The 18,646-nt window shown below is 42.2% G+C and overlaps 1 protein-coding gene across 2 annotated transcripts in view; it reads right to left on the reverse strand.

Annotated features, from left to right (window-relative positions):
- The window catches only part of ADAMTS2 (ADAM metallopeptidase with thrombospondin type 1 motif 2), a 261,540-nt gene that overhangs the window by 105,007 nt on the left and 137,887 nt on the right, over positions 1-18,646 (reverse strand). For both annotated transcript variants that reach the window (XM_040602875.1, XM_040602874.1), the window contains one exon: positions 13,919-14,078. In XM_040602875.1, the coding sequence (XP_040458809.1) occupies positions 13,919-14,078 (160 nt within the window). The remainder of the gene's footprint in view (positions 1-13,918; positions 14,079-18,646) is intronic.

Genomic DNA, 18,646 nt, shown 5'->3' on the forward strand with positions numbered 1-18,646 from the left:
TAATTTATTATTACAAAGGCGGTTCCCAGAAAATGCATTCATATAAGGTCTGTGAGAATTAGCTATCACATAACATGCATTGCCTACAGGGATTCTGAAAGACACTGTAATTTATTTGGTGGGAGTACAGTTCCATCTCACACTGCAAAGACTCCGAGCTCTCCTTTAAAAACTTTAAAAAAATTAAAAAGAAGTAAGTGTAAGGAAGAAACATGGCCTTTTAGCTAAGGGATTCTTTCTCCCAGAGATTCCTGGAAACCCCCACACCGTCGCTTCAGAGACATTTGGCTTTCCAGTTGCCTGACCTGAGACCCATAAGGACTGTAAACCCTACTAGTGTGATCAATCTTATCTGCTGCAAATCTTCAGGGCTTAGACAGACCGCTTTCCTTGCAAAGAACGCTCTGCCCTTTGCCGGTGCTTTCTGCCAGGGTTTCAGCAGCACAGAAGGCCATTTAATTCTCTGTGAGACGTCTGACAAGAGGGTCCCAAATGGAAGAGCAGGCAATCAGTTATTACGGACCGGTAAAACCTCCACATAGATCTAAGGCTTAACTAATTCAGGCCGTGTGCCCTTCCACCCACACCCTACCGTCATCGCCAGCAGCCAGTGTAACAGCAGCATGAAAGCAGCCACGTGAGGCTCTCCTGAAGTCCGCTAGCACCTCTAATAAAAGCATAACAGGAGTAGCTACAACATCTTTACAATCATCCCACCTCTATCACACATCCAGCCACAAATACAAACCAGATCCACAGCCAAAAAATGGCAGAAACTAACCCTCAGGGCTGTCTTGGTGTTACTCACCACCAGTGGAGTCTTAAATAAAACTTCCACTGAACTTTCAGCCCAGACTTTATCCCGAAGCCTGTGTTTTCCCATATGTATTTTGTTGCTGTGCTGTTGCCTGTACATTTTGCAGCAGACTGATAGATTTTGCCAGCCTTCCAAAATATTCTGCTTCAGTAATTTATGACCTGCAGGTCAGTATCTGAAACACTCCAATGGGTTGCCATGGAGATGTCAATACCATCCGTTTCTCTGCACACGTATAATTGGGATATCCGAAAAATACCTAGAAATTTAGAAATTATATTCAAGTCATCTTACGGTGACTCAAAATCAGATTTTCCCCCTTTGTTATATTTTACACTGGAGACTGAGCAGCATTTTAGGTCTGCCTGGGACATTTAATACCCCTAGCTAGAGCCTTTGGGCTGCCTTTTTCTAACCATTTCATAGTTTAACAAGTCTCCAGAGGGTCTGCTTAAAGAAAAACAAAGCAAAAAATACTTCAGCTTGCAAGGAGAATATAAAGTTAAAATGTATGATTTTCAGCCTGCTCTTTAGTCAGCACTTTCTTAACAGGGACTGGAAAAAGCCTAAGTCCAACTAGCAGGAAGCATGGCCAGTGAGCCTGTGAACAAGGATTCAAGCCCAGATTTAATCTATGGCTTTAGACAATACATCATTTTAAGCTCAGATCCTTGAAAGAACTGGTTCCCCAATCCCCATGAAATCACTTTTTTTATGTATTTAAAAGAAATTTGCTTTAAAAGCCACCTAACAGATATATTCAAGTGTCAAATATCTTGGGTTTGGCATACCCAGCTTCAATGTGAATAAATGTGTACGGGAACACTGAGATGCAGAGATCTCTGTAAAATGGGAACCAAACATCTGCCCTGCTCCACAGGGAAAAAACCATGCACAACTGCGATGTGTTCGTTACTATATATTATAACAGTGTCTCTCTAAAAAAGGAAAACCCTAGAACGGAAGAAACCCAGTAAGATGAATGAACTCTGAACACTGTGATATAGTGAAGCTTAATTAGACAAAAAGGATTGCTGCCCACTCAGCAACAACAAAACAGCTCAAAGGATGCAATTCTCAGTGCCCGTTAATTTCATATATATTAATAGTCAGTCAAGGGCAATTTCTCATGTCACTGTTTGGTTACTGTTGCTGCAAGTCATACCAGACGCTTTCCCATGAAGTGACCTGCGTTTGCTGACCTATGGGAGAGTGAAGTTTCCAAAATGTCACTGCTTCCCACATCCAAAGACCTATTCAAAACCCCATGTCATTTAAATGACACTGCCAATTTATCCTGCAGGTACTTCACAAAAAAAGAGACCAGACAGAGAAAACAAAATGATGGTTCATATTTAAAAGTTTTTTTAAAAAAATCCCTACACCACCAAGGTAAACTTTCTCTGGTGACTTCCCTGCTAAGCATGCAAGGTGGTTTGTGAAGGGAGGCGAGGGACGGGCATTTCAGAGGCAGCTGCTTCAGGCATAAAACATTTCTCAGTGTCTCTCACCATTCACAGTCAGCAAGCACCTTCAACAACTGTAATATGCCTCCACATGTACAACAGGAAAAAAGATCTCCTTGACAGCCAAACAGACGTGGTCACAAAGTGCACAGATACCTGACAAGATTATAAATATAAAAAATTCCCACAGGTGGCAGTTCGTGGAAACCACTATTAGGCTTTTCTTTTCAGGTTACTTTTAGCATGTCTCACGTGTGAATCGTTCTTTGGATAAAAGAATCCTTCCTTAAATGTTCTGTAAATAATCACTCCAATTTTTAAAAAGCTACAATTGTTGAAGCAACGTTAAAATATTAGGGTTACCGTCAAAAACCAAACAAACAAAAACCACAAACACATGTCTTTTTTTAAAATTGACAGTCTGTAGTTGCCAAAACCTGCAAAATGTAGCAAAGCCCAGGGAAATGGATTTCGTTCCAAGGACAACTGTCTGAAGCCCAGCAGTGCTAAAGAAAGCGAGCCTTAGCACTGCAAGGCTCCTGCAGCATGACAGCCTCCGAGCGGGCCCGCAGCGAGGGACTGCGGAGGCTGAGCTGCCAAGGACCACTGCCCTGACTCCTCCCTGATGCTCGGCCCTTCAGGATTTCTGGCTGCCTTTCCTCGCACACCCATCAGACAATACTGCAAAGGGTTGATGAGAAACCTCTGAAGAACTACCTACCTGTAGAACTGTCAGCTCCGGAGCTGAAATAAAACCAATCCCTAATCCCCTCACCATCCAGATTGTGATTAATAATTTTCCCCCTTGAAAGCAGCACACATTGACGGGCAGGTGAGCCGTGCCAGATGGTCTGAGCACACAGACAGAGCTGAAACAAGTAAGTGACTGCACAAAAACTCACAGATAAAAGGAAGAGCAAAGATGCATACCAGGCTTTTGATCAAAGACCTTGCTGGAAAATAAAGTATGCGGTATTTAACCCATTAACAAGCACTGCAGTTCCAAAGAGCCGTGCAACATCACATATCGAAAGAGGCGCCTGTTGGTCTGCAAGAGACTTCGCCCTTTGCACCAGGTGGACAACAGAACCGGGTGCCAGTCTCTGTGAGGGTCTCTTTCCAGATGCACAGCCAGCAGAGAGAAGGGTCTCCACTGGCACTGAGGAAAGCCATGCAAGGATTCAGTTGCCTGCCTCAGTGCTTTTGGACCATCCAATAGCCTCTACCTGGTGACTGCATCCCTTTCAGCAATGCGGCTCAGATAGCAACAGCTGGCAGAGGGACCGTGTGGCCAGCAGGGGAGGGGACTAGTCTGCCATTAGCACAGTGTTAGATTGGTTTAAACCAATTACGAAACTATGCCCTTGTTCTTGTTACAGTAGCAGAGTCTCAGCAATACAGGATCAGGATGCAGGTCTGTGCAGGCAGTGTTGCAGGGTTTGAACTAGGCAAGAGCATCATGCCACGACCGAGATGCGATGGCAAGTCAGTGAAGCTGCTGGTGGCTACTGCTCACTAATTGGCCTTTAAAAGAAAGGGTTCAAATCCAAGAAGGCACCACTGTATTAACAAAATAATCATTGCTTGGCTTGAGAGTACATCATGGACCAAGACAGTCCTGTCAACAGAACATTTTAAATCTAACACACAAATGTTAGGTAACACAGCTCCTGAGGTTTATATTCAAATGAACAAAGACAATTAAATTCAAACTATTACCGGCAAACATGCATGTGAGACTTTATGCCATACACAGTCTGGGACAAAATATTTTGAAAAATAATTATAAATCATTTGTAAGGTGATAATCTAGAAAAATCAGAGTTTGCACTCGTAACTTGCAGTAGCACAGTTTCTGCAAGTTTATGTTACTTATCCCAGTTTCAAAATAGTGTTTCCGTTCTATAGAAAAACACATATTTTCAAGAAGAAAGTAATTTACTACCGTACCAAAGTGCAGCTTCAACTGAAATCACTAATTTTGCTGGCTTTTTCCCTGGTCTAAGATCCTCTTGCCTTTTATAATTTCAGGAAAGCACAGGGGAAAGGAGACTTGCACTAGCTGAACACCACTGTTGCTTGCTTTTCAAGTGAGTTATTTTTACCTAAAAAATCCAGGCAGCCCCAAGAATTGCTTAGGGAATTCAAAACACAGAGAACACAAATAAATAAGCAAGAGCTACAAAACGGCTACAGAAAGTTATTACCCAGCACAGGCTCTAGTTATAAACCAATACTCTGTAGACCATGCACCTAATTCATACCAACCATTGGGTTACTACAGGCATATTCCCCAGCCTCCCACAGAGCGTAACACGTGCTTTGCTAAAGTGAAAGCATCAAAGCAGCACATGCTTCCCTGCTCATCACTGCACCCGCACACACCAGGGGAAGAATCGGGCCCAAAGACCTGCATCCCTCTCTCACCCTAACTGCAAAAGGCAGGTGAAATTCTCGGTGTCCCTCTGCCAGCTCACTCAGCAGGGAGTAGTGGCGAGCAGTATTTGTCTGCGCTGCTAAGCTGCCCCAGCGCTGCTGTGTCTCGCCCAGTGCACGGGACTTGTGACTGCAATGGGGAAGGGAGGCAGGACAAGCAGTTGTGCCTGTGCTGGGAGATGGATTTAGGGCAGTGGGAAAAACAGCCTTTAAAGCCAACAGTGCATAATGCAGTGATTAAATGCGTTACAATGCATAACCTACCATATACACAGTTAGCTGAAGAAAACAGCCCTTTGGCTCGGGGATTAGCTATGCAGCACCAGCTCTGAGGCACGGAAATACTCTCCCTTTAACCAGCGTTGAGCTCATGAGAAACAGCGTTTGCCTGTAGGACATGCTTGTGTACAGCAGCCACCATGAATTAAATTAGTGCAGAGAAAGACCAAGTGGTTTGTTTTTCATTCTCCACCTGGGTCTCGCACTGTTATAAACACAGTGACCCTTCCAGTGTCCCTTCTGCAAGTGCTGAGACACCAGCAGCACACAGCACTGCTTCAGTGGCTGGCCACCGAGGAGCAGATTTCACACAGCTGAGAACAGTCAGAATCAGCTGGAATACATTTTTAATCCTTGGACCACTTCACAAGGCCTCACATGGGGCTCTTCTGTTGCAAGAAATGACAGAAATGTAGATGTCTCAAGGATACCCATCTACCTTGCAACTCTGGGCTTGTCCGTTGCTTTCATTTGATGATGCCTGGAGCTTTTAGCCTGATCAAACTATTTTATCATCATTATCATGGACAGCAGACAAAATTTATGCCACTTCCAGTCAGAAAATATATTATACAGAAAATGTTTATCAGCATTTTGTACTAGAGCTTATTTTAGTGACGCATACCAGATGCTATTTTGCGTATTGTTATTAAACACAGAGTTTGAATCCCATGGTACAAAACAGCAGACACTACATGCTACTCATATTTTTGAACTTTAAGTTCCAAAATCCACTTCCTAAACAGAGATACGGGTTGCAGAACACTTTCAGTTTGTCAGAATATTAAGGTCTTTCTGTGAAGAAGTTTCTCCCTCTTTGTGCCTGGCAGAGACATCAGAACCCGCTGGACCATTGCCATCCTCTGTCTTTCTCAGCAGGTTGGACAACATGAACACAGCTTGCAAATAAACAAACCCCAATAGGATGACACTTTGTGGGAAAAAAACGTAAATGTGAAATTGCAAAAACCATGTGGGTGTGCACATACATTTTCATAAGCAAAAACTCCTCACATGCCTGTGGGCGGCTGCACACACTCACATGCAAGCACTCGCACGGGCTCTGAAGGCAACGTTTTGACTTATGAACTGGTGCTCCAATGAACTCTGCTCTTCCACTGGGTTATTACCAGCAAGAAACAGGATCAGCTTTCAGTAAAAACAAGGTTTATGTTACTCTTGTCCAAAAGGCAAATATTTTGTTCTCTCTTTCCTCCCAGGAGACTGAGAGGCTAAATTCATTAAGGACTGTGAGATCGATGGATATTATGAGGAAGAATAAAAATGAACCTTAATGAAATCTGTTGTAAAATGTTTTGTCCCTATAAACAAGCAACTGTTGACTACATGTAAACATAAACAAGTGATTAATCAAGCTTAGTTTCACACACACCCAGTGCTGAATTAATTGACAGAAGAATGTGATAAAATAAAATGAGCACTTTCCCATTTTTCATAAAAATTTTGCAGGAGTATTTGTATGAGAATTGAAAACTGTTGTTTTGTAGACCAATATCAGCTTGATTATATTTAGCAGCATTTGGTAATGTTCAAGTCCAGCTGTAAGCTGTTCATAACAATCACTTAGGAGAGCCTTATCATAATGTTTGAATTGGTAGAAAGGCTAGAATTAACTCAACAGCTGAGAAAGAAATTAATTTTACTTTGACATTAGCTAATGATACCAGTAAATGAGTGATATTTAAATAAGCACAAATAATTAAGTTGTTCACCTTTAATTCATGCATTTCTGAATGGAAGTATCTTGCTCCAGTAACATGCCTCAGCCAAAACAGAACCCACTTCCATTCAGAATAAAAAAAACATAAGGCACATATCTGAATCCCACTGGAATTGATTTGGCTTAAGTGCCTGCTCAAAGTTAAGCATGCGCTTAAGTATTTCCTTGAAGTCTACGTGGAACTCAGGCTACCTCATGAGAAAGGTGGGGACAAACACAGAAACGGAGCTTCTTAAGACACTGTTATTCTGTTCCTGTATTCCAGGTTTAGCAACTGTTCATTACAGGAATGATTGCACTTCTGTGGAGCGCATGGGAGAGGGAGGTGACAGCTCAGCACCAGGGATCCACAGCGGAGCCGGCCTGTGTGGCAGCTCCCTGCTCCCCGTCCCAGCATCGCCGTGCAGCAGGGTTCTGCACCACTCCACGCCACCCCACTGCTTTTCACTTAGGTACAAGAGGATTTATGCTACTGGTGAAACAAAACGGTGCTGCAGGGACTACAGATTTGATGTCATGAAGAAATAATGAGAAAAGATTTAATGAGCGTTCAATTGTTCTGAAAGCGATTTTTAGCATCTGGAAAAAAGGAGATGTTTAATTAAAAGCACAAGCCTTTTGAAGATGCAATATGCTTTCCAAAGTACTCAAATATTCAAAAAAGCCCACTGTAAGAGTAGCCTGCACAGCTTTACAGTCATCCTGATACACATGCGCATCACCACGAAGCTGCAGTTACATGAGTACTTCCCCTCCCCTCCAAAAAAAACACAACAAAATTACTAATACTAAAAAAAAAAAAAAAAATCTATTCATAATAATTTTACTTCCAGACAAAAGAAAACTGACTGTCCCAGAAGCACTTTGAAGGATTGACTTTTCACCTGAGACCATTCTGTGGCCCAGCTAAGGCCACCTGCTTGGGAAGGTCTATAGTAGAAAATTCTATCAACTCTGGAAAAAAAAGGTTATTGCTTGTATTTCACACCAAGGACATGTAAGAGCATTGTTCATTAGCCTTCACCGAATCATCCCAGATGATTTATTGCACTGTTATAAAAATAGAAACCTTTAGATTTATCCTAAAGTTTCATATTAAAATTGCTGCAAGGATCTTACTTGCCTGTGCTAGCAAAAAACTGCTTCATCAGCTGCACCTATGGTTGGGCAGGGTGACACCCAACGGCCTAAGTTCACTCTCTGAAGACTTGTTTTCTCATGAGTGCATAACCTTGCTTCTTACTCAAAAGTTGATTCACAATTGAATTCTCAATCTTTCCCTTCCCAGAAAAGCCCCATGAATCTGCAATGTGAAATTCAGAGAAAACCCAAGACAGGAGAGAAAGACAGATGTATTTATCATGCACAGATGATGTAGGAAGGAGACAAAAAATATTGTCATCAGTGCCTTACTGACTGCAAAATAAGGGAACAGTAATTAATCAGCAGGAGTACATGCTGAGAGGAAATATTGATTGAATTTGAAGAAACTTCAGTTTCCTGAAGGAACTGTTCCCCTGCAAAGGTAACCAGGAACTTTCTGTAAATTAGAATGGCAACCAGCCAACCTGCAGCCAATCTGAGTGTCATTTCAGGCAATCCAGAAAAATATACACCAGATGTACGTTGGTTTTGAAAAAGTAATTTAAATACATTAGTAAATCAATGGCATTGACAGTTTGATGGACTATGATGGAGTAGTCTTCCTCTGAAATATCATCTCTAAAACCTGCAAAGCTCTGGCAACTGAGTTGCTACAACTTTATCATATTTTTAACTTCTTAATCTTTTCCAGTAACTTCTAGTGTTTGGTTGTTTACGCTTAAATTGACATGGATTTCTCTCCTGCTGAATCGGCCCCCAACCCCTCAGGACTCCAGTACGTCCCATCAGTGTGAAGAAGAGGAAAGGCTTTTGTCCTTCTGCACTGTGGAGGGGCAGATGTCACTAACAGGACTGAGCAGCAGTTCTGCTCTGACGAGGTTTGGGCATCTGTCAGAAAGGAGCTGGTTGCTTCTGCTGAGTAGTAGCAGCAACTTATTTCTGTCCTTTTACCTGACTGGTATGTGTTGATGGCCCAGGGGATGTTAGCCATCCTCAACATAAAGGAAACAGTAGTAGAATTAAAAAAAAAAAAAAGACAGAGAAAAGGATGGGTTTTGCCCCAAGAAGTACATCATGGGGTCACAGAAAATGATCCCATCTTTCAGCACCAAGCCACTACGCTTCTGAAGGTCTGACCGCAAGGAAGCCCAAGTATTGCCCTGGGAAAGGGATCACGAGTCTCCAGAAGAGGCTGTGAGTCCGTCTACCCCGTCAGCCCAGAGCATATTCATGATGGGACTTGCGTCAGATTGGGTTTGGCCATTCCAAGGGATTTAATTAGCAGTAAAGAAACAACAGTCTGCCTGGTTTAAGCACATTTGGAGAGTTACCTTGCTGTCTTCCTTCAGTAATAAACTGTTCTTGGCTAAGGTCATCTTTCATCTGCACAGTAAATAAAACTGTCAAGTAAAGCTGAGTTTCTGTTTCTCATCAGTCAAGCAATACAATAAAACTCAGAGCAGCATATTTAGACAATGATTTTGAGAGAGAAGGCAAACATAAGGAATTTTTAGTATAATCATTTCCTCTCCGTTGATCAACATAACAGACACAGTAATTTAGCTGGGGAAATGGATATTAAAGCTTACAAGCCTGATAATCAGATTGTCTTTAGAGGCAAAAAATCAAGCTGGTTTTCCAGACCTTGCCATAACCATTCATTAAATACTTGCCATCTCTTCACTTAACATCTAAAGAACCTAAAGAACTCTAAACACCTAAAGAATATTTAAGCAAAAACCCAGCAGTCTGAAGAAAAAACAACCTCCCCTAGCATGCCTATTTTATTCTAGTTCTATCATGTAGGAATTTTTACTGCTGTCAAGCAACATTTCTCTTCTTTGTAAGAAGGAATTCAACTGGAAATATTAAAATATTTTCAACATGCTGCTTATTTTTATCTAGAGAAAGATAAATTATTATATGCATGCAAGTACTAAAAGCAGTTGCCAGAAAAAATAGGGTTTATTCCCACCATACCTGCAATACATCAACCACTACATGACAATATTTCTTTCCAAAACAATTAGCCTAATTTGTAACGAGCTCGCACAGAATTTCACAGTACTACTCTGCTGCAGATTATTACTTGCCTAAAATATGATGCTTACATTTTTCCAGCACATAACAAATAGTATTCTTTGAGAGGGGAAAACCAAGTAGAAATATTACACCCTTTACTCTGTGATTCTCACAAACACCAGATAATCCTGCACCAGTCAAAACACAATCATTCAGGCTGCCAAAAGAAGTATTTACTTTTCCCAATATTCTGATAGCGTTTTACGTAAACACAGAGGCAAACCTGGTACGGTCTGAAATCAGACTAGAGCTCTGCTGCTCATTTCATGTCCATTCTCTCCCAGCACATTCCACTTCTTAAAACCCTGCACGTCAGCAGAGCCTTCATAAAAGAAGATGCATACCTTGATCTCTCCAAGGCTTAGGAGGCTGTGGGTTTTGTTTATTTGCATTTTTTAAACAGATGGAATAAAATCTCAACTACCCTTACTATAATACAAGATAGATACCAGCATATGGAAAATGCTAGAAAAAAGTGCTGTCCAGTCCCCCTTGCCGTACCTGTTAGCACAGTTCGAATTTACTTCCACATTTGGGAAAATGCAGATTTTTTTCTTTATGCATGAATCCACCCTCACAGCAATAGAAAATGGATCTTCCATCAGTCCTAGTTGTCTTTTGGGGAAGATCAGCTGCCCGTCCACTTCAGGGACCTCTCTGCTGCTGTCCTGCAGTTCCGTGTTGGAGCTCTCTGTCTGGGCAGCCACGCACATTAACTCGGGGTACTGAGATCTCCAACAAACCAACATGCAGAACAACCGCATTTAGGAGACTATGGCCCCATATAGATTCATTATGAGAATAATTAAAGTCAGAGCAAGTTTGCCCCCAAAGTCTCAAATGGCTAAAGACGACCACCCGCTCAGGCGGTGTGCCGGGCATGAAGAGCTCTTCATTTCTGGATGGAGACAGGAGGCACGAAGAGCCCCCCTAGCCCTGTAGAGCCCCATGCCCTGCACTGCAGGAGGCTCCCTACACCCCGCTGGGACCTCCGGCTCCACAGCCCCAGCCCCACTTCTCCAGGTTCTCCCCCGCAGAGACTTCCCTCCCAGCAGTCCCTAACGGACCTGCCGACGGTGGGAGTAAATCCCAAAGCCCTTGTGCGGTGCAAGGTCCAGCACGACCGCTGCCCAGCGCAAGCCCCTCATCCTTGAGATGATGACTGACCCACTCAACTCCAAGTCCATGGAGCTTTCAATTGGTCCACCTCCTGTTTCACTGGGGAGAGAACAGCTTGTCCTATTTCTTGTGAAAAGAGTGCCAGAGACAGGAATATTTATAAGGGACTTGTATCTATCTATCCAAACCCAAGCATTCAAAAATCATGACTCGCAATCCCCTCCCAAATCGTAGGATTAAATTAACATATCATGGGATTTTGAAAGATGCTGTCTTAAAAATTATGGACTACTATACACTTTGTGTTACTCACTTTATTTACACAGTCAGAAACAACAAAGTTTTTATCAAGAGTTAAAAGAGCCAGAAGCTCACCTAGGGAGAAAAAAATCATCACATATTCATGAGATTCCTGGAGGCTGGACCTTTAAAAATAGTCCAAGCGTTACAATTCATCACATGTAAATTTATGGGACTTGGCAACAATGCAGTTGTCTCCAGGGATGGTGGAAGAGGGGGAGTGCTCTTGGTTAACCTCTTTTTTTTTTTTTTTTCCCCAAACAGTTACAGCATGCTGAAAGTGCCCTACTAAGTATTTCCTAAATAAGCTCATTGATTAATTTAAAGCACTATGGAAACACACAGCACAGCATGTTTATCAACACCCAGTCACTAAATATTTTGACATTTGTTAACCAAAACTAGATGCATTCTGGAAAAAGACAAACTGGAAAATAAAATTACAGTTTTTGAAAGCATGTCCTTTCCATGCCTGTTGCCTAAAGCAAATCAGAGGTGGGAAGCCAGGTTTAATAAAAAGTAGCAGAGAACAGACCAGTTTCAGAGTGGACATTCAGTGGTTCTGTTAAAGACAAAGAGTATTTCACGGGGGAAAAAACCTGTACAGTATTGTGGGCTTTGTTCTAAAATAAAAACTAATCTTTAATCAGTTTTACAAATCAAAAGATGGTGGATGGAAGGGAATATTACTACTCTTAGGATTTTTTCCTTATTTTTAAAATTTGAAATATGAAAAATCACAACTATTCCTACCCGTCACCGACACCTGCTGTTCCAGACACGGTCAGTGCTACAGCTCAGCCTGGCCTGCCCGAGTTCAGCCTCACTTTTGCTTTTTAATCCTACAGTGCTGGCTGATGGCTATTATGATTTTGTGCCTTTGTACCAGTGCCTATAAACTTCAGCCCTTACACAAGCCCTCAGCACAGGAGAGGTGACAGACGCAGAAGTCCAGTGGCATCACACACTGCATGTAGCTTTGCTGCCAGCCCCGGTGGGCAGCCCACGAGCAGCCCTGCCATCCGCTCCACAAGCGGCCACGCAGCACGGCGCTGCATTTCAGAGAGGTGTTTTCAGATGCTGCTGTCAGAGCCTTCCTCTAGCAGGTACCACATGCCAGTAACTGGAGCTGATCTACAATTTCTGCCTTTCTGTGTACCAGACTCCTACTCCCGAGGAATATTTACCATCCAAAAACAAAAATACTGCCATAAGGTGTGAATAAAATCAAGTCTCTTTTGTTTAAGAGGAAACACAGTGGCTGGCTGATATTTTCCAACACTGCAATAATTTTATAAACAACTACTAAAAGAGCAACTTCCATCCTATGATTATGTGATTGTGGCATTCAAATTCCTGTATCCCCCAGCTCTGCTCCAGAACAAGTTCAAAGGCAACCAGAAGAGCCCAACGCAGCCTGTGTCAGTCACAAGGTACATGGACCATACTGATGGCCAAAGTGAGGCAAAAAAGTTAGCTGAATGCCATTGCTTGCTTGCTTTTTTCTCCCCGTTCCAACTTGAACATTGAGAAATTTATATTGTTCACTTGACCCTAACTTCAGTGCCCCATCTCTGTGATTCAGATGGTTTCTGGGGATTACTAAATGCAAGAATAGAGTGTAGAGTAGCATTCTTACAACAGGTACCATACTCCTTCTCTTTTGAAAATGATTAAGGTAGCCATAGTAGAGGGATGGGGATCACTGGGAAAATTTCTACAAAGGACATTCTAACACACTGCATTATAGTTTAAAACATATTATAGTAAAATAAGATAATACTAGGGTATGAGTGGCAAATAACTGCAGTTTGGTACACACATTTGGAACAAAAATGTAGCTCTTCTGTTGTTTCCACTCAAATGACCCAGTTAATCTCAGTGTTAACATCAGCTGTCAAAACATGCACTTACCAGATCTGCATCCTTTATTCAGAAAAAAAGGTGCAACATCCAAGCAGTTACTGGAGAAATAGAAAATACTACATAGAACAGGTGTTTATGTTTAGCTCCCGTTATTCCATCACTGTCTATCACATACTTAGTATGTTAAATTCCACACTTGGAAACACATAAATAAGAAAGTTTGTGTTCATATCTGAAGATACCATTATTTCACGGCTGGCACTAAATCCAGCCCAGTGAAGACACTGTCAGCGAGAAGCCCACGTACCATGTCAGCCTCCATGTTCTTGCTGCAGCTTTTGTAAAGCCAGCACTGCTACCTGTCCCCAGCAGGCACAGGCACCTCTGCACTGCTGCTTCATCCACCACCCCCTTCTGCTCTGACCCAGGGACTCATTGGGACGCATGACATTATGCTATCTCCAGAACCAAGGAAACTCTTTCAAGCATATACAATTCCACCATCCTGGAGATGGTTTTGGCTGCTGCAATGCTTGCTTACCCCAGGTAAATAAAGTGTTCAACTCCTTCCCTACTTTTTCATCCACAGAGGAATAAGAACACATTTCCATTTTCAAGAACAACAAAGTCAAGAGATAGCAGATCACATTGGCTACATGCCTTCAGCTACACTTTATATATCAGCTGGCATTAACATCTCTGCCTTACCTTTATACACGGCATCCGCATTCTCAATAGGAAGCTCCTTCTTGGCAGCTGCTCTGCGATAGACCACGTGCGTTCTGCCTCCTCCCTCTTCCTCCTCCTGGGCCCCCTTCTCCAGAGGTTCAATGAAGAACTCGTCCTTGTCTGTGCGAATCATGCCAGCCTGCAGCAACAGGGCAGAGATCGAACATTTTGCATTACTGCACATACAGCAGACGTTGTAAGTAAACAGTTACAATATGCTTAAGCACACTTTAGTGCTCTCTAGAGAGCAATTAGGATGCAGAGAGGAAACGAGGTGAATTCTTTATTAGAGCAAAACGAAGCATCACTTCCCCAACTTGACAAGAAAGGACAAAAGATACAACCCTGAACCAAAAGGACTTCTCCTTGCACCACATGAGCAAAGTACAGGTCTAAGGATCTGTCTAGGAAATACACTCCATTAGAAACCAGCTACAATGGAAGTTACTATGACCTTAGCTATCTGTCAGGCCCAGACCGCTCCAGTGCTTACTACCTTCTAAATAAAGGATCAACTAGTTCAGTGTCATAAGTGGATCCTGATGTGCAGTTCAACAGTCAAAAAACAGAGCCTTTCTGTTCAGAAGCAAGATGGAAAAGTACTCTCTTACATGCAGACAACTAAGCCTGGTGATTATTTACCCCTTGATGCAAAGGGTTTCGCTGACAAAATACTCTTCAAGAATTAGCCACAACTAGTTTAAAAAAAGGTGTCAGTAGTGCATTGCTAAGAGATAAAAACTTGTTCAGACATGCTGGTATGAAAAAGAAAAATTTGCACTTCTACAGAGCACCTCAAATGAACATCACCCAGATGATTCTCACCATGTTCAGGGGAAACCCTCATAAAGACTGAAAACTTTAAGAAGTCTTTCATTATCTTCATGCAGGTCAATCAACTTGGGCACCTGGGTTGCCTGAATTTGTCTCTTCTTGCAGTCCTGCCCTACTGCAGAAGGTCACAGCAGCCAGTAGCTGCCTTGCAGAGATAGTTGGCTTGAATCAGTTTTCCTGCATATGTTTGCACATCTGTGTTTGAGAACTTAAAGTAATGAACTCTTAGCTTGTAAACAGAAAGTCTTACTATTAACGTGAAAGAAATTGTTTCAATTATTATTGAGAGAAGCCCCAGATCCAACCTTCAGAAACTCCTTCATCATACTCTTTCCCACTAAGCCCACTGATGATCCTGGAGTCACTGGCCTTTCACACTGGGCACAGCAGACCATGTTGACACTGTGACACACATCATCTTGCTATCTGAGCTCCTGGGAGCCAAAACCCTCTGCTGGGTGAAGCCCCACCTCAAGATTCCAGAACCAGTTTGGCTCTTTTGAACTGAGTACCCTCACTTGAAAGAAGCATCATCTAAACACTCTTATCGTATCCCAGCACTGAAGTTCTCATACAATGCATATTTTTCTTCTACAAGCAGCAAACTATATTCCTACTGCTATAAATACAGTATGTTCTTTGGTTCCCTCCTTGGAAAAATGTCAGGTTCATTTGTCATGTCTTAACTTACATTAGGCAAGATTTCCAGTCCCAGATTTCACATATATATAATGTATACAAAAACAGATTGAAAGAGAAGGATTAAAGAAGCAAAATTATATCGAAGCAATTTAAACTGATGCCATCCTGCCTATATAGAGGAAACTGAATTTGAAATCCTGTCCTGTTTCTTATCTAATTTAGATTCCACATCAGATACAAAAAAAGGTGAGACAAGCTCAGCAGCTCAAGGAAGCTAAGACAACCGAGAAAATAAGTGCTGAACCAGAGAGACAGCAACTGATCTTTTACTGTAAAGAGGAATACATAAAAGATTCAGAATTTATGCCAATCTAATCTATATTTTAATTGTATACACGCACACTTCTTCTGGACATTAAATATTATATCCAGAAAATTTGAAGTATTTTTATGAGAAATGCACAACTAAAAATTAAGAAGAAACAAGCATATGCATGCTCAACTGCACAGAGTATGATGCACACACCATACGTACGCCCAGGAGAAATACACAGAGCGCTTGACTGTCATGTGAAAAAAAAAAAGTGATTTTGCTTTTTGCTAGTAAGCTGCATGGTTGCACATATGTTCATGTGTATTTCTGGATTTATTAAACCTACTATTAATTAAGCAGCTCGTGCCAGATCTTAAAGTGCAGACCATACCTCAGGATCCTGGTGCAACCACTGCTGTACACTGTATGCAGCAGGAGGTACTGATGGGAGTTTGGAAGAATTTTGATCTTCTAAGAAAAGTAACAGATAGGCAACTTCTATAATAAGTAGTTGAACTGATTAGACAGAAAAACAACTTTTATAGGTGAACTTCAGCTTTCGGGGCATACTGGCCTTTTGGAAAAGAAAACATCTGGTCAGAGTGAAGACTCCCCCCCTAAGAAAATGAAGGCTACACCCTGGGACAGACTTGTAAGACTAAGGAAAAGAGATTTGAATGCTGGTTCCCAAGACATAAAACCAGCGGTCAAATGCTGATGTTTCCTGCAGATCATTGTGCCTGGTGCTCACCCTTTTGCATGCAGGGGGATTCATGTGGCACTGAACACTGCCAAATAGCAGGACATCCATCAGGGGCTTGTTTCATACTCTGCTTCTCGGACAGACACAACACCACGATGAACATCCCCATGGCAGTATCCTCCCCAGTTCCACTGGAGTGTAGAAAGAAACAAATTGAACCTTCAAACACAGCTGAATATTTCTTTTCTCATTTTAATCTTGGGAGTACACTGGACTTTCTCTTTTCCTTTAGTCCTGAGAAACACATCAATTATTTTTGGTCAGAATTATTAGGAAAAAGTTAGTGTGTGTTTGACTTGTTAAAGAATTATATATATATATTGTATATCCTACACAGTCTTTGATTTAGCCAACACATTATCATGAAATAAAATAAGAAAAAATAGCTGTTTAAGACTTTAAAAAAATTCATTTAGACAGCAAGGCAGAGTTCCTACAGCAACCCACAGTTCAAGCCATCTGCCTAATAATATACCCACAGTTATAAATTATTCATTAAGAAATACGTGGGGCTCCTGAATGTCTCCACCACACATTTCCTTGCTGCTTCGAGCAAGACATTTAACCTCTTTACTTCCATTTCTCCACCTCTGAACCAGCATAACAACAGTCTTGCAAGATAATTACAAGGGCTGCTTTGTCTTTTTTTTGCCAAGTGCTTTGAACATGAAAAGCTCAAGATGAATTGCCTAATGCATTTTTTCTGATACTACTCAGAACACCATCAAACAGCCACCATGAAAGGGAGATTGCTTTTAGTCACCAACTCAACACCAGTGTTGCACACAGCCAAGCAAGCAACATAAAGGCATCTGGCAGCAGGGGCATGCTCATGCCCTTCACTCATCAGTCCTGTTCTTACCCACAGATGCCATCACCCTTGTGCCAGTCAGTCATGCCAAGACATCTGTCAGACAACCATCAAGTTTATGATGACAAGAGAGAGCATTAAAGTTTCTGCAGTTTCCTGGAGAATGCCTCTCAATGACTAAAACAGAAATGCTGTATTGTTTGATCAAATCTGTGCCTTCCCTTTGACACAGGTTAGACTAGAAGGACTTCAGAAAATTCTTGGGCCATTGTCTAGACATTTACTCCAGAGGACGTGAAGGCAGAATTAAGCCTTTCAGTTACCAGTTTCCCCAAGTTCTGAACAGAAGAACTGTAGTTACTTTCACAAACTTAGAGCTTAAAAGTAACTGCTAGCAACAGCATTTTTCTATCCTGTACAGCTCATCACCCGCCCCAGGACTGCCGTATTTCCAGGAGTTACGGATTAGCAGTCCCTCCCCTGCACTGCCACCCTGAAGCCACACACGTGCTGTGTAATGCAGAACTAGGTGTGGGATTGAGCACCTCTGTGGAAAGGATTTCCAGTTCTCGAAAAAAACACTGTTACCTCTTCCCCTCCTCTTCTGGGAGTTCTAACTTGAAACTAAATTGAATATGGGAATATTGCTAAATAACAATAGCAGCAGCAACTGTGTCCTGTGACTAATAAAAATATAGATTAATTGAAAAAGTGTTTGCCTTTGGAATGCACCACACTGTAGCAAAAAGCCTATAATATCCTACCATTTCCCAAAGTGGGACATCCCCAGGCCTTCCTTCCAGGGGTTTCCAGAGCCCAGCTGCAAATTGCTCAAGTCAAGCACTGCTTAGCACTCATTAATATGCATTAAAGACTACAGCAGAAGACAAAAGGAAACTGCAGTTCAGAGAATCAAAACCTCTAGTAAGGTTAGTAAGGCAGTTATTTAGAAGTGAAAGCCACACGGGAAAAAGTTCATAAAGAAGGCAGAGAGTGACTGTCCTGTCTAATTAAGGCAAGAATTACATTGATAAGCCACTAACGAGTCCATTGCAATACATAGGGCCAGGGTTTAGAGCTCCACTAATCTCTTTTTGGGGTAACAGGGCTCCCGCACATCCCTGAAGGCCTGCTCCCAAGGCTTTCAAGAACCTCAGGATCTACAGATACCCGCAGTGGCAGTGGCCACACGGGCTGTCTGCCCAAGGTAATTACACTAGTCCCATCCACCACGCGGGAGACCTCCTCTCCAGCCCGGGAGACCTACCAACAGTCTGCCCCCACACCACAGAGCTCAGCTGAAAAACAGGTCTCTTCTCCAGTCTCCTTAACATCCCCAACCCC

Source organism: Falco naumanni, chromosome 8 (assembly GCF_017639655.2).
Source record: "Falco naumanni isolate bFalNau1 chromosome 8, bFalNau1.pat, whole genome shotgun sequence".
Lineage (NCBI taxonomy): Eukaryota > Metazoa > Chordata > Aves > Falconiformes > Falconidae > Falco > Falco naumanni.